At 38.9% G+C, this 23,301-nt stretch overlaps 1 protein-coding gene across 1 annotated transcript in view; it reads left to right on the top strand.

Annotated features, from left to right (window-relative positions):
* Window positions 1–23,301, top strand: part of lztr1 (leucine zipper like post translational regulator 1) — an 86,346-nt gene that overhangs the window by 40,625 nt on the left and 22,420 nt on the right. The window contains exons 11-15 of the mRNA XM_072247974.1: window positions 13,569–13,679; window positions 19,008–19,100; window positions 19,403–19,498; window positions 20,040–20,205; window positions 20,732–20,901. Coding sequence (XP_072104075.1) covers window positions 13,569–13,679; window positions 19,008–19,100; window positions 19,403–19,498; window positions 20,040–20,205; window positions 20,732–20,901 — 636 coding nt within the window. The remainder of the gene's footprint in view (window positions 1–13,568; window positions 13,680–19,007; window positions 19,101–19,402; window positions 19,499–20,039; window positions 20,206–20,731; window positions 20,902–23,301) is intronic.

Below are 23,301 nucleotides of genomic sequence, written 5' to 3'. Positions count from 1 at the left end.
TAAAACCTTCCTGTACGTGGATGACATACCTGTCATCTGCTCAGATCCAAGATCAGTTCACAAATTGATCAGCATCTGCAACCAGTTTGAGTTCCAGTCGGGGACCAGAGTCAACAGCAGGAAAAGTGAGGCCATGCTCTTTGGCAACTGACTCAATTGTAACAACGTCCCCTTCACTATATAGTCTGACTCCTGAGGTGCTGGGGATCTGGCTAAAGCATGTAGCAAGAATTGAATAGACTGAATTGGGAAGGTCAGTTGGTCTGTGGCAATGCTGTTCTCTGCCAATAACTGGGATGAGCTTGGTCATCAGGTGCAGTTTGCTCTGAGAGCTGCCTCACTAGGCACAGGTGTGGCCTGTTCCTCACACCTCTGCTTTGGCAATAACCTGGGACACCTTTCAGTTTATCTGGGGGTTCAAGATGGTGCAGATTCGACCAATCAGGCTGCACAAGTCCCTAGAGGATGCAGCAAAACTCTACCTAACATTGCTTTTGTCCTGATGACCACCTTCATTTGTGGCTGCATCAGATGGAGTGTGCCTTATTCCCAGAATTGATTTCCCCCACCAACAAATACCCAGACTGAACTGGAGATCCTGAGATCTCATACATCTGAGGGTCTCCCATCACTCCACTCTTTAAAAACTTTCAGCTGGGTTGTTGAATGGTCGGAGCTTCCTACCATAAATGCAGGGAAGGTCTGCCTCCCATAGGTAGGAGCCAGTCAGAAGATTCCCAAATGACAAACCACTCTGCCAGTCCAAATAACACCTAACTGGAAATGGGGATTCCCATAACAGATAAACTATTACTTTTCCCCAGCAGTAAGGCTGATCAATACCTCCACCCACAAACTCCATCACTACTTATTTCCTGTCAGTCACCGTATATACTGCATGCCATCACTTTATGGACATAAACTAAATATATGTATATAAGCTACCATATGTACTTGTATTTGTTGTGTTCTTTATCTTGTGTATTTTTTGTGCTGAGTCTGACTCTGAGTAACAATTATTTCATTCCCCTTTACACTTGTGTACTGGAAATGACATTAAACAATCTTGAATCTTGATAGGCAGTAGGTCAGATGATCATGCCCATTAAGTATTATACAATGTACAGTGAATTTCTGACCCTGCTGATGAATATTTCCCCTGAATGCGATAGTTCTGCATAATAATTTTATGTAATAATAAAACACCTGCATACACTATGAGAGCAAATCAGTGCAAAATAAAATTTGCTGCCCAGACTGGGAGACTTTATGATGCCATTCCAAAGGTTTGTCCTATAATATAATTGAAGGTTATTCTCTTGATGTGAAGACAGCTAAGCTTTTCCTCAAAATAAGATACCTGTGTCAAAGAAAAGTGAACTAGAATAGGACACAAAGTGATCATCATACTCTCTGTGTTTCCTTACCCTGCCCCAAACTCAAAATATCAGTTTCAGGTAGTATTACATATTAGTTGTGTCATTTAAAGCCATTTGTTGTCCTTTGTTTTGATTAAACTCAACCTTGTAGTCCACCTTGGATAATAGACTACATGTTATTTCATGTATTTCTTTCCAGCATTGGAGGGAGGCCTTTGGCCTGTTGAGTATATGGCTGCTCTTAGACCCATTCCATTTCCTTCGTATATCTTTCCTTAACCTAATCATGAGCCAGTTGATTACAGATTGTTTCCCAGAAATCTATATTGATTCCTTTTAGTGCGTTTCAGTATATTTATTTAGGGAAGTTCCTCATAATAACCACCCTTCCATGTGAAGCATGTTGGCACTATCTAGTGGCAGAAAAGTAACACAGCATTTATACTATTGCAACTAGCCTCAGCATTATGTAGTTTTCTTGCCCAAATGGGAAGGTGTTTTTCACAAGCATACCCGAGATCACATTCAGTAGTGTGCTTGTTAGTTAAGCAGCAACAAAGATTTATCTGCTGCAGGTACAGAAGAGACGCTTGATCTCCCGAGTCTGTGATCAGTTTCTGAAAAGGAGGTTGTTTCTAGGAGTGCACATAATGGACGAACTCACCTGGTCCCTCAGTACTACCTCTTTGGTCAAGAAAGCACAGCAGTGTCTCCACTTTCTAAGGAGACTGAGGCAAGTGATACCCCCTCCCTCCCTCCCACTCTAGCCAATTTTTTTTACACAGGAGCAGCATTGAGAGTGTCCAGGCCAGCTGTATCATTCTCTGGTATGGGAATTGCAAGACCCTACAGAGGATTGTGAGGATGCTGAGAGGATCATCACGGTCTCTTTTCATTGGGGATATATATCAGGAATGCTGCATACACAGGGTCCTTAGCATTGTCAATGATCCCTCCCATCTGTCCAGTATTCTCCGACTGCCCCTACCATCAGGCAAGAGGTACTGTAGCATTAAGACAAGAACTGTTCGGATGGGAAACAGATCCTTTCCGCAGGCCGTAAGACTACTAAACTCACCACCCAGGTCTCATCATGTATGACGTGCCAGTAGCGTAATACTGTTTATTTTTTAACTTGTGTTGTAAATGTACCTCATTAATTTATTTGTGGTAATTTTACTTTGTGGTGTGTGTACGTGTTTACTTTGGTCTCGAGAAACATTTCCCTTTTTGGTATACGTATACAGTTGAATGACAGTAAACTGAACTTGAATTTGTTTAAACCCATGGCATGCTGCTGTATGAATTAGCTACAAAAGCACAGTAAAACAAATCTATCACAGAATAGTAGTGCTGTCTTCATTTTCACTTCATCTTTCTGGGTAATAATTAGCTGGATCCTGAGAATACAAGCTGTAATTAGACCATAAGACAAAGGAGCAGAAGTAGGCCATTCGGCCCTTCAAGTCTGCTTCGCCATTTTATCATGAGCTTCCATAGATGCAAGTTGAAAAACAAAGTTTAGGGACGAGGTGAAGGTCAGGCATTAACACATCTGATTGTCAGAAGAATCAGAAAAGGGTTCAAATGCCTTTACTAGCGTGTTCTGATGTTGGTTTCAAGATCTGCCAAAGAGCAAGTCACTGCTTGCAGACCACTCTGTTGGGTGGAGTATGTGAAGTATCAGCTTGGCAACTTCATCATCCCCACTGCTTCCTTATCCAGAATGCTTGTGTGGACAGGCAGTGAGCAAACAGCAGGCAAGATCCAATGCAGTTATTCCCATTAAGTTTATGAATGAAAGACCCGACGAAGTATTGTGGTCAAAGGCAGTGGGTGACCTTTATTCATTAGTAAAGCAGCTCATTCTTGTAGCTGAGCAAGTGCACATTTATTAGAAAAGTTCATGTAGTTACAAGTATATACTTTTGCAAACTGAAAATGTGTTAAATTAAGGACAAAACTGAGGTAAATTATTTACACCCAGGATTTCAATGTAGTTTCACTTATTTCCTAACATTACTTCACTTTATCTTATGTTTCTTAGTTAAGAAAGTTTCTATGCAGATCACTTCTATTATTATTTACTGGTGCGGTAATTGGTTAATTATTATCATATGTATTGAGATATAGTCAAAAGCTTCTGTCTAACCTAAGGACCAGTAACTACTCAGTTTGTCTCCATTACATTCATTTGCCATTTTCGAAAATAGCTTCTGCATGGGGCATTATGGGTGCAAAATGAATCCTATTTCTTTATATTTCTTTATAGCAATGAGTCTTTTAATAATGTAATTGTGCTCAAAATTGCATAATAGGACTGAGCTCATCGAAAGCACCAATCCTAACTTTTCAGTTTTAGGTGGAAGAGTACTTGCATGTACAATTGTGTATGTGTACTTTTATAATATAATTTTATTGAGTTTTCAAAAAGAATACATGAAAGATAAATCTACCTCCCCCCTCCCCTTAGCCCTCCCCCCCCCCATGTATAGTCCTACCTAAAAGGAAGAAGAGAAAAAAAAAGAAGAGCCGCCTGGGTATTGGAAGGTTTCCACATGCTCCATGGGATTCAAAATAAATTTGGTATAATTATTCGTTACTTTCCCCAAGTGACCAAGATCTTTTTCGGAGCACTTAAATATGCCATCCTATCTTTTGTAAATAAGGGCGCCAAATATTCAAAAATGTTACATATTTATCTCTTAAATTATAAGTAATTTTTTCGAGTGGAATAGAACTAGCCATTTCATTATTCCAACGATCTATACTTAAATACGAATCAGATTTCCAAGTAACTGCTATAGTCTTCTTAGCTACTGCCAATGCAATTTTTATAAATTCTTTCTGATATTTATTCAATTTAAGTTTCGGCTTTATCCCTTCAATATCACCTAATAGAAATAATACAGGGTTATGTGGAAGTTGAATTCCAGTAATTTGTTCCAATAAGACTCTTAGATTTATCCAAAAGTGTTGAATTTTAAAACAAGACCAAGTAGAATGTAAAAAAGTACCAATTTCTTGATTACACCGAAAGCATTTATCGGATAGATTTGAATTTAATCTATTTATTTTTTGCGGTGTAATATATAATTGGTGTAAAAAATTATATTGTACTAATCTAAGTCGAACATTTATTGTACTTGTCATACTGTCAAGACAAAGTCTTGACCAATTTGTTTCATCAATTTTAATATTCAGATCTGTTTCCCATTTTTGCTTTGACTTATGGATTCCTTGTTTAATTGTCTGTTCTTGAATCAAATTATACGTACAAGAAATAAATTTTTTAATTTTCCCTTTTTGAATTAAAATTTCAATTTCATTAGGTTTTGGCAAAAACATTGTTTGACCCAGCTTACCTTTTAAGTAAGCCCTTAATTGAAGGTAACAAAAGAAAGTATTATTTGATATTTTATATTTATCCTTTAATTGTTCAAATGACATCAATATACCTCGTTCATAACAATCTCCTATAAATTTAATCTCTTTTTGGTACCAATTATATAAAAGTTGGTTGTCCATTGTAAAAGGAATAAGTCTGTTTTGGAACAAAGGTCTCCTTGCTAATAGAGATTTCTGTGTTTCATTATCAACATTTATCTTATTCCATAGATCAATCAAATGTGTTAATATAGGAGATTCTTTCTTTTCCCGTATCCATTTAGATTCCCATTTATATATAAAATCTTCAGGTCTATTTTCTCCTAACTTGTCTAATTCTATTTTAATCCATGCTAGTTTTCGATCATCGAAGAAAGATGCAATAAATCTAAGTTGATTTGCTTTATAATAATTTATAAAGTTTAGAAGTTGTAACCCTCCTAACCCAAATTTACATGCCAACTTTCCCAATGATATTCATGACATTTTACCTTTCCAAAGAAATTTTCTCACACATTTATTTAACTCTTGAAAAATTTCTGTGGCAGTTGTATTGGTAATGTTTGAAACAAATACTGTAATCTAGGAAATATATTCATTTTTACAACACTGACTCTACCTACTAATGTTATTGGTAGTATCATCCATTTGTCAAAATCTTCTTGAATTTTTTTCAATAGTGGTAAATAATTAAATTTATATAAATTCTTTACATCATTATCAAGTCTTTATAAATACTTTAAACCATTTACCGGCCATCTAAATTGGGTTACTAATTGACATTGACTATAGTCTCCTTTAGTAAGAGGTAAAATTTCACTTTTATCCCAATTTATTTTGTAACCTGATACCTTCCCATATTCATCCAATCTGGAAGGTAATTTATGTAACGAATGTTGTGGGTTTGTTAAGTAGATCAAAACATCATCGGCAGAAAGATTAATTTTATATTCCTCCTGATTAACTCTAAAACCCATAATATCTGGATCAATTCTGATTAGTTCTGCTAATGGCTCTATCGCCAGTACAAATAAAGCAGGTGATAATGGACAACCTTGTCTAGTTGACCTTTTTAACTGGAATGGTGTCGAAATTTGAGAGTTTGTCACTACTTTAGCCTTAGGATTAGAATTTAAAGTTTTAATCCAATTTATGAAAGATGTTCCTAACCCATATTTTTCTAATACTTTAAATAAAAAATCCCATTCTAATCTATCAAATGCTTTTTCTGCATCCAAGGCTACTACTATACTCTTCTCGTCCCTTTTTTGTGCCAAATGAATTATACTGAGTAGCCGGGTTACATTATCTGCCAATTGTCTATTTTTAATAAATCCTGTTTGATCCATATGTATTAATTTTGGTAAATATTTAGATAATCTATTCGATAAAATTTTTGCTATTATTTTATAATCCGTATTCAATAGAGAAATAGGCCTGTATGATGTTGGTTTCATAGGGTCTCTGTCTTTTTTTGGCAATACTATTACAATCGCTGTTGAAAAAGATTCTGGGAGTTCATGTGTTTTTTCTGCTTGACGTATTAGTTCCATAAAGAGAGGAAATAATAAATCTTTAAATTTTTTATAAAATTCAGGTGGAAAACCATCTTCTCCTGGAGATTTATTACTTTGGAGTGATCCTAAAGCTTCTTCAACTTCTTTTAATGTAAAAGGCATATCTAATCTCTTCTGTTCTTCCAAATTCAATTTTGGAAGAGATACTTGTGATAAAAACCTTTCTATCTCATTAACATCATTTTGTGATTCTGATTGATATAATTCAGAATAGAAACTTTTAAAGGTTTCATTTATTTCAAGAGGTTTATAAGATATTTTATTTGCCCTTGTTCTAATTGCATTTATTGTTTTGGAAGCTTGTTCTGTTTTCAACTGCCAGGCAAGAATTTTATGTGCTCTCTCACCTAACTCATAATACCTTTGTTTAGTTCTTATAATTGCTTTTTCCATTCTATATGTCTGAAGCGTATTATATTGTAACTTCTTATTGACAAGTTGCCTTCGTTTTTCTTCTGACATATATCTTTGAGATTCTTTTTCTAATTTTGTAATCTCGTTTTCCAATTGATCTAGTTCTGCCATATATTCTTTCTTAATTTTAGACGTATAACTTATTATCTGGCCCCTAAGATATGCTTTCATCGCATCCCATAATATAAATTTATCATGCACTGAATGGAAATTTGTATCCAAAAAAAATTGAATCTGCTTTTTCATAAAATCACAAAAATCTTGACGTTTTAATAATGTTGAATTAAATCTCCATCTATAAGGCACTTCTTCCTTATCAGCCATTATTATTGTCATTAATAAAGGAGAATGATCTGATAATATTCTTTATATTCCATATTTTTCACTCTATGTTGAATATACATTGATAATAGAAAAAATCTATCCTTGAGTAAGTTTTATGTCTATGAGAATAGAATGAATAGTCTCTTTCTTTAGGATTGATTCTTCTCCATATATCAATCAAATTTAAATCTTTCATCAATGATAAAGTTAGATTTACTACCTTTGATTTTATAACAGCCTTGGTTGATCTATTGAAGACTGGGTCTAAGCAAAAATTAAAGTCTCCTCCAATTAATATTTTTTCATGTGCATCCGCCAAATTCAAAAAAGCTTCTTGTATGAATTTTGCATCATTTTCGTTTGGTGCATAAATATTCATGGAAGTCCATAGTTCAGAGAAAAGTTGACAATGTATAATCACATATCTCCCGGCAGAATCAGTTATTACATTTTGTATTCTAATTGGTAATGTTTTATTGATCAAAATTGCTACTCCCCTCGCTTTTGAATTAAATGAAGCCGCAACAACACTACCCACCCAATCTCTCTTTAGTTTCTGATGTTCTGTTTCTGTTAGGTACGTTTCCTGTAAAAAAGCTAAATCTATCTTCATTTTTTTAATATGTGTTAAGACTCTTTCTTTTCACTGGTCCATTAAGCCCGTTAACATTAAAACTCAAAAAATTCAAAAAATTAGTCATTATTCTTAACAAAGTTACTCCAATCTAAAACATTACTTATCTTCTCAACTCTCATAGTTCCTTGGGGAATCTCTTTGAACTTCACCATGTTGCTATGTGTTTCCCTCCCAACCCTCCAGGCAAAAAGGAAAAAAAAGAATAGAAAGGATACAAAAAAGGAAAAAATAAAATACCCCCCCCACTAATGTTGTGAGTGAAAAGATACACAACACTACCCCCCTCCATTTTACGGGTCATGGCTAAAGCCACGCTTGCACACATGATTAGCGTAGCAATTGGTCAGTGCTTCTTCCAGCTCCCCCGCAACAAAAAAGAATTTTATATATATAGAGAGAGAGACAAAATTAATGTTATTATTCCCAACTAATATCCCTCCAATTTTAACCTTTCTTACCCCCCATATAATTAATATATTTATACATTCATCCACCTTCAAAAATCCAACAAGTCCATTCTTTGACCCAATCTTCATCTCCAATCTATCTCGCTCCCCTGGATTTGTTCTTGTATCTGGTGAATATTCAGAGAATCTCGCACAAACTGTTCCGCTTCCCAGTAGTCATCAAAAAATCTTTTTTCTCCACCAGGCAAAAAAATCTTCAAGGTTGCAGGATAACGCAATATAAATTGATAACTGTGATCCCATAGGGTTTTTTTCACTGGATTAAATTTCTTCCTTCTCTTCAAAAGTTCATAACTTATATCAGGGTAGAAAAAAACTTTGTTCCCTTGAATCATCAATGGCCCTTTTCTATCCTTGGCAGCTCGAGCAGCTGCCTGTAGAATCCTTTCCTTGTCTTGAAATCTTAAGAATTTTATTAAAATCGATCGTGGATATTGGTCATCTTTTGGTTTTGGTCTTAGAGCTCTATGTGCCCGCTCAATTTCAATTGGTCGAACCTCCTCTTCCATTTGCAAAACTTCCAGGATCCATCTTTGAAAAAATTCTGTGGGTTTTTCTCCCTCCATACCTTCTTTAAGACCAACAATTTTAATATTATTACGTCTACTGAAATTTTCCAACATGTCCACTTTCTCCAAAAGTTGATTTCTTTCCGAGTTCCAGACAAGCAGATCATTTTCTGTTTTTTTCCACTCTATCATTCATATGCCCCATTGCTCTTTCCATCTTCTGAAGCTTCTTATTCATTTTGTCCTGTCTTTCCATAGCTTTATTATAGCACATCTTCATATCTCTAAGCTCTTCTCTTACTTTTCTTATTTCAGCCGTTAATTGCAATATAGCCTCTCTTTATGTTTCCATCATCTCCTTTACTTCCAATCGCTTCCAATTCTTCCTCCTCTTCTTCATCTGTGTTCTCTGCGGAATCCAATTCTGACTCTGAGTCCTTTTCAATTGCAGTGGCTGTCAGTTCTTGTAGTTTGAATTGTGTCGATTTGCGCATGCGCATTTCCGGCATCTTCTTCGGAGAAACCGCTACCGCCGCCATTGCTCCCTGTTCTACCGAAGGAGATCCAACCTGAGTCCGAGGCTCCATTGTTGCAGTAGGCCCTTTTTTCTTCCCATCTCGCGGCTGCTTCGCAACAGCAGACTTCTTTTGTTGCGGTTTAGGAGGCATATCATAAAGTAGTCTTGTAAAGTTTATAAATAGTTTTCAGAAAGTATTTATTAACTTTGTTTTGTTTAAACGGTACTTTGCTGATTTTTTACGGGAGAGCTGGATTTACACGTCTCAATCCCACGTCATCACGTGACGTCCCCCCTGTGTATGTGTACTTGATAATCCAGGACTGTTCTTTACTGCATTCATGGCGTCATTTAAAAGATTTTGCATCACAAAAAACAAGTGACATATGTGACAACAACATTTCACTCTCAGATGAGCCTTTCATGCTCGCTTTGATCATTAAAACATGGAATCACCTTTATGAAATCCCACAACCTTCTAAGGCCAACGTGAAAGCTTCCTTCAAAAAGGTGAACCCATTGAAAGCATACACCACAGACAGGGTACCTGGCAAAGTACTAAAGACCTGTGCTGATTACTAGAGTGTTCACCAATATCTTTAACATCTTGCTTCAGCTGTCTGAGATACCCACCTGCTTCAAAGCAGGCTTCAATTATACCAGTGCCTAAGAAGAACATGATATCCTGCTTCAGTGACTGCCGTCCAGTAGCACTTATATCCACTGTGATGAAGTACTTTGAGAGGTTGGTGATGAAACATTAACTCCTACCTGAGAAGCAACTTGGATCTGCTCCAATTTGCCTACCATTACAACAGGTCAACAGCAGATGCCATTTCAATGGCTCTTCACTCAACCCTAGAACACCTGGACAGCGAAGATGCATACATCAGAATGCTCTTCATTGACTACAGTCCGGCATTTAATAACATCATCCCCTCAAAAGTAATCAATAAGCTCCAATACCTAGACCTCAATACTTCCTTGTGAAACTGTATGCTCGATTTCCTCACTTACAGACCTAAGTGGATTCAGATTGGTAACATCTCTTCCACAATCTCCATTAGCACAGATGCATTACAAGGCTGTGTGCTTAGCCCTTTGCTCTACTCACTTTATACTTCTGACTGTGAAGCTAAGCACAGCTCCAAAGCCATATTTAAGTGTGCCAACGTCACTGTTGGCTGAATCAAGGGTGCTGATTAATCAGCATATAGGAGGGAGATTGAAAATCTGGCTGAATGGTGCCACAACAACAACCTCTCACTCAATGTTAGCAAGACCAAAGAGCTGATTATTAACTTCAGGAGAAGGAAACTGGAGGTCCATGAGCCAGTCCTCACTGGGAGATCAGAGGTGGAGAGGGTCAGCAACTTTAAATTCTTTGGTGCTATCATTTCAGAGGATCTGTCCTGGTCCCAGCACATAGTGTCATAATGAAGAAAGCATAGCAGCGTCTCTCTTAGAAGCTTGCAAAGATTCAGCACATCATCTAAAACGTTGACAAATTTCTGTGGATGTGTAGTAGAGTATATATTGACTGGTTGCGTCACAGCCTGGTGTGGAAACACCAATGCTCTTGAATGGAAGTGCCTTCATAAAGTAGTGGATTCAGCTCGGTCTGTTACACGTAAAGCCTTGCCCGCTTCTGAACACAATCTACACGGAGTGCTGTTGCAAGAAAGCAGCATCCATCATCAGTGAGCCCCACTGTCGAGGACGTGTTCTCATCTTGCTGCTTTTATCAGGAGAACGTACAGGAGCATCAAAACCCACATTGCTAGCTTCAGGAATAGTTATTGACCCTCAGTCATTAGGTTCTTGAACCAGAGAGAATAACTTCACTCAGCTGCCCCCATCACTGAACTATTCCCACAACCTACAGACTCACTTTCAAGGGCTCTTCATTTCATGTTCTTGATATGTACTGCTTGCTTGCCTGCTTGCTTATTTATTTATTTGGCTTTCTTTCTATTTGTATTTGCACAGTTTGTTGTCTTTTGCACATTGGTTGTATCATGGGCTTCATGGTAGCGTAGAAGTTAGCATAACATGATTACAGTGCCAGCAATCTGGGTTAAATTCTGCCCTTTGTGTAAGGAGTTCACATACTCTCCCATGACTATGATCTTCCCTGCCGTAATGGTTCTCTGATTCTCTGATGATGATTCACTGAACACTAGGCCTCAAATTCTAAACTCGCTGATGTCTGAAGCTTGGTCTTCCAGGGTAAAAGGATGTCCACATGCATATGCTGCCAACCTGCATATTCCTAAGATGCAGCAGTTAGGTGAGATGGGATGCACTGAAGCTCAGTGCAGCCACTATAAAAGCTTTGTGGGAAGGACTATAGTCTAGCTTCCTGCCACCACTGAAAATGGAGGAATCTTAAATTTCTTAACACTAGCATTGTTTAAGAGCAAATATGACAGAAGTTGACACGTTCTCGGAAAATGTTTTGTTACTGGTATAGCAAACGTAAAGAGAGATGGTATATATTACAAGTACTGTATAATCCATTCATGGTTCGCCTGACGCGTAACTGAATAGAGTAAACTATCTTTTATCTGAATAGGCTATTTTTTGAAACTGACAGTGCATAAAATTAAATGCTTTTCATTTCCATTTGCACCAGATGCAATCCTCCTTCGCTTGTATTTCAAAGATTGAGGGTCAGCTTACTCGCTATAAACACTTAGGCTATGTCCACAGTACACCAGATAATTTTGAAAACGCTGGTTTCGAGTAAAAACGACAGGCGTCCACACTAAGCGTTTTTCAAAATATCTCCGTCCACATTAGGTGGATATTTGGGCGAATCTCCTCCTACTGGGCATGCGCAGGACACACAGAAAACAAGCGAAGAGGAAATGGTATATTTAGTCCAGTTACAGAGTAGAAAAACTTCAAAGGAATTGCTGTTGGCTCTCGCACAGGAGGACTTAAAACTTAAAAAAAATACAAATACTGGAGCGTATGGAGGCAACCGACAGGGAGTTCATGGACAGTCTAACCCGGCTGACGACGAACATTGAAAAACTGACTAACTCTGTTGCATTAATAAAGCACCTTGTTAAATGTATAAAACGTCTGCATCAGCATTATCTTGTATTTCCATACAATGTTACATTAGGCTGTTATACATCTATTGTCAGAGAAGTACTTGCATAAATAGGTAAACCACCTTCATACCAGCAAGGACAGAAAACAGGGCGAAGTGAGTATATTTATTTATTCAGTAAGCTATGAGTCAAAGTATTTGGTGAGTACATTTCTAACCCTTCTGGCTTCAGTCTCGTCCGTCTGTTCTGAAATTGTTAGGAGGTGGCGTTCAAGAAAACAACAAACATCTGTTCCGGCACGTCATGACAGCGTTTTTAAATAGTCAAAAAGACTCACTTTACAATTTAACTCTCATGCTGTTCACACCGACTGCGCGTTATAACAGCTTGCGCAGTACCAAGCAGAAGCAGAAAAAAACATTGTTGTTGAGGTGTTGTCATGACAGCGTTTTTAAATCTCTCCGTTTACCCCGTACACACTACGCCGGATATTAAGCGTTTTCAGATTTATTCACTCTGGAGAGTGTTTTCGAAAATCTCCGTTTTCAGGGGCTGAAAACGCCGGCTCAGTGTGGAAGGGAGGGCAAAATGAAGAGAAAAGACTGCGTTTTCAAAATTATCCGGCATAGTGTGGACGTACCCTTACATGCATTAGAAAATTACTATGGTGTGTTTGTGCTACATGCAACAAAAAATAACAACATTCAACAATTATGCAGAATAAACAATTACATAAAACTAAAGTTAGAAGTACTGATATTGAATAAAATGTGCATAAATACAATACCAGGATGTATTTACAATATAAACAGCATAATTTAAAGTACTAACAGTGCAGTGAAGGGAATAATAGACATGGGAGGGTGGGATGGGGGTGTAGAATGGTTAATCAGATTAACTGCCTAGTGGAAGAAACTTTTAAGATGCTGTGAAGTTTTTGTTTTAATCGCCCTATAGTGCTTTCCAGAAATAGGATTTTGGAAAAGGCAGTTTGCTGGGTAGGTAAATCCCTGCCCACTTCTTTGCCCTGGGCACATAGAAATCCTACAATGAAGGGAGACAGCAGCCAATGACCTTCCCTGCTGGCCTGACAGTTTGCTGTAGTTTTTGTATATTGTGACAGGATGTTGTACTAAATCAGACAGTAATGGCTGATGTTAGGATGCTCTTTATGATGGCAGTGTAGAATTGTACCAGTATGCTCGAGTTTTTCAATCCTAGTTTAGAAATAAAATCATCCACAACTGAAATGTATTTCAGTTACTTCAGCACTAAAATTCTTACATTTTTTTCAGATGCCCAGTGGAAGACTTTTCCATGCTGCAGCAGTAATTTCTGATGCAATGTATATCTTTGGTGGAACAGTGGACAACAATGTAAGAAGTGGAGAAATGTATCGGTTTCAGGTAACAAACCTTTTATTCGTACAGTACATACACAGTTACACATATCAAAGACTATTCTATTCATAGATGATGGCTGATGCTAACAATACAAACTAAATCCTGAAGAATGTACGGTTAGGAATCTACAACTAGGTTAAAACACCAAAGTTGAATTGCAACTTTAATTTGAAAAATGAAGCTGCAGATGTTTTGGCATACGGATAGAAGTTCAACTTTTAACATTGCTTTTGATTACACTTTGTGTAATATTTATCTCTAAAGAAAATTGTCCATGGATCTCCAACAATTCCACAAAGCAAAAACTCAAGTGTCATTCCTGAATCATTTCTCCCTTTACATGATGGTAGGGGTTTGGATCTCCCTACCTGAGAGGGTGGGAGAGACAGAGATCTTTGCCCCATTTTCAAAGTGCCTGGATGTTCGCTTGAACAGAATGAAAAATTGAGCTAGCATATACCTATGGACACAAATATCATGGCTCAAATTATTATTAAATAGTGTGGAGGAAAATATTGAGAGTTAAAAATTTTGACAGATAAAGCGTTGGTGTTGACAGTTTGCAGATAAGGTTGTAAGAGATATGGCCTTGGCAGTTTGCAGATAAGGTTGTAAGAGATATGGCTTGGCTTTTAGCAAAGACATTTCTTTGAATAAAACAACACATACAAAATGCTGAAGGAACTCAGCAGGCCAGGCAGCGTCTATGGAAGAGAGTACAGTTGACATTTCAACTGAGACCCTTCATCAGGACTGGAAAAAAAAATGAGGAGTCAAAATAAGGAGGTGGGAGAGAAACACAAGGTGATGGGTGAATGTGGTGGGGGGGTTGGTGAAGTAAAGATCTGGGAAGTTGATTGGTGAAAGAGGTAAAGGGTTGAAGGGGGAATCTGATAGGCAAGGACAGAAGGCCATGGAAGAAAAGGAAGGGGGAGGAGATGAGCAGGTAAGGAGATAAGGTGAGAGGCGGAACAGGGAATTGGGGTGGGGGTGTGCCATTACTGGAAGTTTGAGAAATCGATGGTTATGCCATCTGGTTGGAGGCTACCTAGACGGAATATAAAGGTGTTGCACCTCCAACATTCGAGTGATCTCATCGCGACAGTAGAGGAAGCCATGGACTGACATGTTGGAATGGGAATGGGTGGCCATGTGGAGATCCCACTTTTTCTGGCAGACGGAGTGTAGGTGCTCAGTGAAGTGGTCTCCCAATCCACATCGGGTCTCACCAATATACAGGAGGCCACACTGGGAGCATTGGATACAGGAGATGACCCCAACAGACTCACAGGTGAAGTGTCACCTCATCTGGAAGGACTGTTTGGGGCCCTGAATGATAGTAAAGATGGAGGTGTAGGGACAGGTGTAGAACTTGTTCTGCTTGCAGGGATAAGTGCCAGGAGGGAGATCAGTGGGGAGGGACAAATGGACAGGGGAGTTTCATAGGGAGTAATCCCTGCAGAGAGCAGAAAGTTGGGGGGGGGGGAAGAAAGATGCGCTTGGTGATGGGATCCTGTTGGAGATGGTGGAAGTTACAGAGAATTATATGCTGGATGTGGAGGCTGGTGGGGTAGTAGGTGAGGACTAAAGGAACCCTATCCTTGGTGGGGTGGCGGGAGGATGGGGTGAGAACAGATGTGCGCAAAATGGAAGAGATGAGGTTGAGGGTAGTGTTGGTGGTGGAATAAATACTTGCAGTAGCTTATCTTGTAACAATTGGCCTCAAGGATATGAGACAAACTGTCTGTTAATACAAAGTTGTACACAGGACTGAACTTTTAATTTTGGCGGTGCTTTGGGTCTCGCTTATCATAAGAGAAATGCATGTGAACCTAGCTTGTCTTTTGTGGTTCACAATGTTAATCAAACCAACTTTGCTTTTGCAATTGATTTGTACAAAAAAGGAGCTGTATTATTCGGAGTTCGAAACCTACTGTTAGTGATTCCACTCCCTACGATATCGTGACTAAAGCTCTCTTTACTTCGAAGTCCGTGGCCAATTTATTTGCTATTGTGACAAGAATACACATAGATAAGATGTTAGCTGTCCTGTGTGATCAGCAGTTGGTCTGCCACCTGTCTTCAAGAGAGAGATAAGGAACACAATGAAACAGCATCTGGAGATGTGTAATGAAGGGACGGAGGAGAGAGCTGTCTGGAGCGGCTCCCCCTTTGAACCCTGAACTGTTTGAAGTGATGGACAGGCAATACCCCAGCAGGGGGATAAAAAGGGACAGGTTCGCTAAGGCAGGATACACACGACACCCGAGGTAACGAGACCCTGGAAGCGGTGCGCCTCTCACGAGTCGGTGGGAAGTACCGGACCTTAAACGCACAGGGTGGAAAGGTATGATCAGCAGGAACCCGGTGTGTGTCCACCCTCGCTTGGGTGCTGGGTTCACTGCAGAGGATCGTCCGCATCTGGAGGAGGGGTCACAGTCGGTGACCTCAGGTGACATCACAAAGGACCCGCCCGAAAGCTGCTTGTGAGGAATATCGCCGGTCTGTGAGTGGAAGCCGTTTCTGAATGATCAGTCGTTCCCGTTCTCTCTCTCTCTCTCTCTCTCCCCCCACGTTGTCCATCGCCATGGCAGCGATTACTGCGAACTGAACTATTAAATCAAACTGGACTTTTGTGTCACTTTGAAATTGGTCATTTACCCCTAGACAACGATAGAGCTTGATTGATGCTGTTATCTTAATTCTGTGCACATGTGTGTTTATCATTGCTGAACTGTTGCATTTATTATCCTTTCGATTACTGTGTTGCCTGTTTCTTTAATAAAACTTTCTTAGTTCTAGTAATCCAGACTCCAACTGAGTGATCCATTTCTGCTGGTTTGGCAACCCAGTTACGGGGTACGTAACACTATCAACTTTAATCAAATTTCCTTAGCAAATTAATATCCTTAACTAATAGCAATACAGTGCAATCTTAGCATAACACTGATGTTGTGGGCAACCTTAACTCCCATATTATAAGCAATTCACACTTGATATGTATGAAACTTGGGGGAAATGGAAAGGTTTTGGAAAGCACATAGAAGGGATCTGTTTAAATAATTATAGTGATGAGGGACTTTAGTTGTGAGGATGGACTGAAGAGCTGTCCTTGTTCTCCTTGCTACCTCCACTGTATGAAAGAGACCTGATGGATGTATTTTAAATAATAATGGTTGAATTGCTAGAGATAAACTATTCCTTCTTGCAGAGGGTCAAGAGCTAAGTGACATAGAAGGGAAAAGATTAGCAAAAGACCCAAAGCTAAAATAAAAGTTTTATTTTGTGAATAATAAGTTTATGGTCTGGAATGCCTGGTCAGAGTTTTTTTTTGGAAGCTCAAAAGCTTCACTGTATTCCTCTTCTCACAAGTATTATCCTTAGGTAGGGAGATCAGAATAGTACGTATTTACCTCACATAGTTTCACTTGGGGCCTATGTGAATGAAGCAAACCGGCTCTATCCTTGTACTTGAGGATAGGGGAAAAATTGAATTAAAGTAAGTGTGTGTGTGTATAAAAATTAAATTAAGATAGGTAGTGCAAAAACAAATTTAAAAAAGTAATGAGATAGTGTTCATGGGTTTAATATCCAAATAGAAATTGGATGGCTGAAGGGAAGAAGTTGCTCTTGAATCACTGAGTGTGTGCCTTCAGGCTTCTGTGCCTCCTTCTTGATAGTAACAATGAGAAGAGGGCCTGTCCTGGGTGATGGGGGCCCTTGATGATGGAAGCCGCTTTTCTGAGGCACCATTCCTTGAAGATATCTTGGATACTACAGAGGCTAGTACCCATGATGGAGCTGACTAATGACTAATTTTATAACTCTCCACGGCTTACTTCGATGCTCTACAGTAGCCCCCTATTCCCCAATACCAGACAGTGATGCAGCCAGTCAGTATGCTCTCCACAGTACATCTGTAGAAATTTTATAATGTTTGGGTGACAAACCAAATCATCTCAAACTCCTGATGAAATGTGGCTGCTATCTTGCCTTCTTTATAGCTGCATCGATATGTTAGGACCAGGTTAGATCCTCAGAAATACTGACACCTAGGAACTTGAAATTGCTCACTCTCTCCACTTCTGAAATCTCTGAGGAATGTTTTGTGTTCCCTCTCTGTGACACCACTTAACTAGCTGGTATATCTTGCTCCTGTATGACCTCATCAACATTTGAGATTCTGCCCAACAATGGTTGTATCATCAGCAAATTTATAGATAGCATTTGAGCTATGCCTTGACGCACAGTCATGGGCATAGAGAGAGTAGAGCAGTGGGCTAAGCACACATCCGAGTTACACCAGTGGTGATTATCAGTGAGGTGGAGATGTTATTGACAATCTGCAAAAATTGTGGTCTTCCAGTTAGGAAGTTGAGGACCTGGTTGCAGAGGGAGGCATAGAGGCTCCGGTTCTGTAGCTTTTTGATCAGGACTGTAGGAATGATGGTGAGCTATAGTCAATGAACAGCATTCTGACATGGGTATTTGTATTGCCCAAGAGATCCAACACCATGTGGAGATCCATTGAGATCATGTCTGCTGTTGACTATTGTGGCGATGGGCAAATTGTAGTGAGTCCAGGTCCTTGCTGAGACTCTTGAGTGGTCTTTAGATAGACCATGCTTAGAACGAACAGTTTTTAAATAGCATCAGTTCTGTCTGTTTGTGTTCAAAAAGCAGTGATAGTTTTGTCACTGATAGTTGGCAAGAAATAAACAGTAAAACAGTTTGGAATTGGTTTGCTCACTGCGGTTTCAAGCATTCAGGCTTAGAGATGCCGGAATGGCCAGGAGTGAAAATGAAATGATTTCACTACTTCAGCAAGTTAGGAGCTACAACGAATTTGAAGTTATTGACAATCATCTTGAATATTAAATTGAAGATTTGGAGGATGCAAATATCGAAAGGATTGTATGAAGACAGTTCATTATCTGCATTAGGTGTCTGTGCCGATCTTGTTCATTTATAGTCCATCAAAAGAACACAGCAGTGTACACTGGATGAATTCCTCCTATAACTATACTGTTATAGTATAGGTTGTGTTCTAATTTGTTCTGTATTTTATTTGAATACATAATTCATTACTCAGTTAAATGATAGTTTGTCTTTCTATACCTTTTTTAGCTATTTCCACGAAACCAGCTAATTGGGGTAGCCACTTAATTGGACCAAAATTTACTGGTCCTGATGTGTCCCAATTAACTGAATCCACTGTACTTGGAATGGGAGGAGACATTTAAGCGTAAACACAACATGGGCTCGTAAGTGTGTATGTTGTCTGCCTGCAGCATCACATAACATATATGTACATCTGTTTTTCAATTCCAGTTTTCTTGCTATCCTAAATGTACTTTACATGAAGATTATGGGAGGCTATGGGAAAACAGGCAGTTCTGTGATGTGGAATTCATCCTTGGAGAGGTAAGAGACTTAATGTCAATCTCCTGATTGGCTTTCTGATGGTCAGAAGGGTCACAAACATTTAGAGAAGCTTTCAGATCAATGCGAAATTCATAATTTTCTAGGTTGTTGCAATTTTGTTAATGTGGGAGGGCAAGACTTAAAATAGATAGCACTGTAATCTGAAAATGTTATTCATTTAAGTAATGGAGTGCGCTAAGGTGATTCATGTGACTTGTTGTCACTTTAGACTTAATTTACCCAAGTTAATAATCTGTCTTCAGGTGGAATATTGATTGTCACCATATTTGATTATGTACCAGAAAGAAGAGCGTGTTAAAGGGCATATAGCGGTTGTCACAGCTCGAAGCAAGTGGTTAAGGAAGAAGATTGCTCAGGCTAGAGACTGGCTGAAGCAGGTGGGTAACCTGTGAATGAATATAAACTCTACAACACTGCCGAAAGGCCACTTTTCTCGCTGTGTTTTGCAGAACAAGTCTTTCTTATAGTTTAAGACTGCAACATTTGAAAGAGAAATGGAAATGTAATGCATTAAGTCTTGAGTAACATTGAAGCCAATAGATGGAGAAAATAAGGTCTTGTATAAAAATGAAGTGCCTAAATCACTGAGCCTATTTCACACAAGTGGTGAATCAACTTTACCTCCACATTGTCAATGTCACCAGTTTACCACAGGGATTATACAGTATATTTTAATCACTTTTCTGTATTGTCTGGATATTGATGCAAAGTTTTCACTGAACTCTGTTTTCACTGCTTGTTTCCTTTTCAAATATCTCTTCCAGACATACAGTGTATTCCTTTGCTTTTTTAATCTTAGTGACAGTTATACATGGTGATTATCTTAATACCAATTAATATTGCCAATATTTTCCAATATCATAAATTTAGCATTGATCTGAAATTTTTCCCTAAATTTGTGTCCCTCCTGACCACCAGAAAGCCAAGCAGGAGATGGGGGTTGAAGCAGAGACAGCAGGGACAAACCTAAATCTGACAGGTTCCTTGCTTCAGCTGGAGGTCGTGATCCGTGAGGCTGAGGCACAGCCATTTGAGATACTGATGCAGTTTCTCTACACAGACAAAATCAAGTACCCACGGAAAGGTAACATTCCTATATTGTATTGGTAAATAAACGGCCATCTAACATTTCTTTCTGTTTTGTTTTTTTTTAAATGCATGATTAATTTTCTGATTGCTTCAGAACTACCATACCTCAAATGAAGGCAAGCCTGGAATTTCCATGCACATAATGTCAAGGAAAGGGGTGGGGATGGAGGAAACAACCAAAATGAAACTGTAGGTTTAAGAGTATTATTTTGATTCTGTTCCAAATGGGTAAGAATTTGCTTACATTGCCTACGTTCTCAAATGTGTCCAGTTTTTAAAGCCTTTACCTAAGCTGAGAATATTAAAGGTCATAGTATTATAGCTTATTATACAGATACATTAAAAAATAAGTTAACAATTGGGTGATTATCATTATGGGCCGTGTTGGTTGTGACTGGCATTTTCCCCTTTATTTTTTATGATGACTGTAAAAGCTCGGGCAAGAAACTCTGTGAGTCACCAACCATGATTATACTGTTTAGACCAAGTGTTAAAATCTTTGCACTGAATTGCTTTGGTAGGTCACGTGCAAGATGTCTTATTGATAATGGATGTTTACAAGCTTGCCCTAAGCTTTCACCTGGCTCGACTGGAACAGCTGTGCTTACAGTACATAGAGGCCTCAGTCGACCTTCAGAATGTACTCACTGTGTGTGAGAATGCCAACAAGTTACAGCTGGATCAACTAAAGGTAGGCAAATATAGAGTGAAGAGAGAACGACCAAATAGGCTTTCGTAAATGTGTTGTTTGCCATTTAAAGTGGCCTGGAACTTGAAGTCAGTGGCCACTAAACAGGCACATCTGGTGATCTTTGGACTTTCTCTTTTGCTGATTCGAAGACATCATTCAGATCCAATAACAGTGTCAAGTTGACTGAGTTGCAATTCAGGAAATAAAATGGACATCTTTTACCTAATACCAAACGTTTTATAGCTAATAAAGACTGGGACATACAAGTCAGACAATCAGAGGTAAAATGTTTATTTTTTGATGTTTGTCATCAGCAATCAGCTATACTCTGAAAACTTGCACTCAGTTCTCAATCTCACTTGTGCGCAAGAAGAACAGCTTGGCCCCTGTCACTTCTCTTGCTCTCCTCTTGCACGACGACCAATATCTACTGAGCTATTATTATCCCTTTGCTTAACAGGACACCTTTGTTTTACATTATTAACCCTGCTCTTTCTTTCTCAATCTCGGCTACCCTCGATGGGACCTTTCGAATACTCACTTTGTCCCAGGTATAATTGCTCCAGTCATGCTTTAGGTCCCACACCACTGGATTCAGTTATTACCCTTTAACCATCAGGCTCCTGAACCAGCGTGGATAGCTTCATTCACCTCACATCTGAACTGATTCCACAACCTATGGACTCACTTTCAATGACTATATAACTCATTCCTTGGTTTTATTTATTGTATTCGCACAGTTTGTCTTTTTGTACATTGCTTGTCTTTGTGTATAGTTTTTCACTGATTCTATCACATTTCTTTGTTCCACTGTGAATGCCTGCTAGAAAATGAATCTTAAAGCAGTATATGGTGATATACACGTACTTTGATAATAAATTTACTTGGAATGTAATTTAGCTTAATTTTTCTCCAATTCCAAATTAGCTCTTTGAGAACCACCCTGCGTCCTGTTCCCAGCCCATTTTCTGACCTTCACAGTGCGTGAGATGTACACATTTCTGCTTCATTCTTTATCTGCAGTCCACATTGTTTGTAATTTAATTGGCCATCACTCTCTTCTTGGCCTTAATCCATCTAATACTGAGTTAATGTATTTTGTCATTGTTTACAATACTTGGTGCATATTGTGGTATAGACTAGACTAAATATATACCACAGTTGTCCTAACAATACATTTAGAATGTTACACTCTGACCATAATGATTAAAGTATTTAGATTAGATCAGCTTTATTTGTCACCTGTACGTCAAATCACAGCAAAATGTGTCATTTACATCAAATCAAATTAGTAAGGGTTGTGCTGGATAGCCCTCAAGTGTCACTTCACTTCCGGCACCAACATAGCATGCCCACAACTCATTAACCCTACCAGTGTGGAATGTGGGAGGAAACCCTTGTGGTCATAGAGAAAATGTACAAACTCCCAGCAGACGGTGATGGGAATCGAACTCTGATCTTACAGTCGGTACTGTAAAGTGTTATGCTAACTGCTGTACTACTGTTTCATACACAGTATTTACTGTACTGTATTTAGATACTATGCAAGTGTGTTTACTTAAGCTAATGAATTCAAAGTATTATACCATATCTTTCACCCTTAAGACCACTTCAGTTTTATGGACCACATCTCTCTTTGGTGGATATTGGCTCTTGGGTGGTGGCAGCACAGTAGTGTAGTGTGTAATGTTACTACAGTGCCAGCTGTAAGATCAGGATTCAGTTTCATTGCTGTCTGTAAGAAGTTTGTACATTCTCCTGTGATCATGTGGTTCCTCCAGGTGCTCCAGCTTCCTCCCATGCCCAAAGATGCACGGGTAAGGGTTAGCGAGTTTGTGTGCATGCTATGTTGGTGACACTTGCAGACTTCCCAGAACAAACCTTGCTGATTTGATGCAAACGACGCATTTCACTGTATGTGTTGATGTATGTATGACAAATTAAGCTAATCTTAAAATCTTAAAATCTTTTTGTGCTTGCTATAGAATAGTGCAAGTTCGGGTCACTGGTTCATTGGTGAGACCAACAGCTATAGCACAGACCAAGGCCTCATGCCACAGAGTCGCTTTTGCAAGTGCTTGGGGGTAATCTGGCATGGTGATCCATCCTGGTTTTTCAAGTGCTCGGGGGTAATCTGGCATGGTGATCCATCCTGGTTTTGCAAGTGCTCAGGGGTAATCTGGCATGGTGATCCATCCTGGTTTTGCAAGTGCTCGGGTAATCTGGCATGGTGATCCATCCTGGTTTTGCAAGTGCTCAGGGGTAATATGGCATGGTGATCCATCCTGGTTTTGCCAGTGCTCGGGGGTAATCTGGCATGGTGATCCATCCTGGTTTTGCCAGTGCTCGGGGTAATCTGGCATGGTGATCCATCCTGGTTTTGCAAGTGCTCAGGAGTAA

This window comes from Mobula birostris, chromosome 31 (genome assembly GCF_030028105.1).
Source record: "Mobula birostris isolate sMobBir1 chromosome 31, sMobBir1.hap1, whole genome shotgun sequence".
Lineage (NCBI taxonomy): Eukaryota > Metazoa > Chordata > Chondrichthyes > Myliobatiformes > Myliobatidae > Mobula > Mobula birostris.
This window is presented reverse-complemented; position numbering and strand designations above follow the sequence as displayed.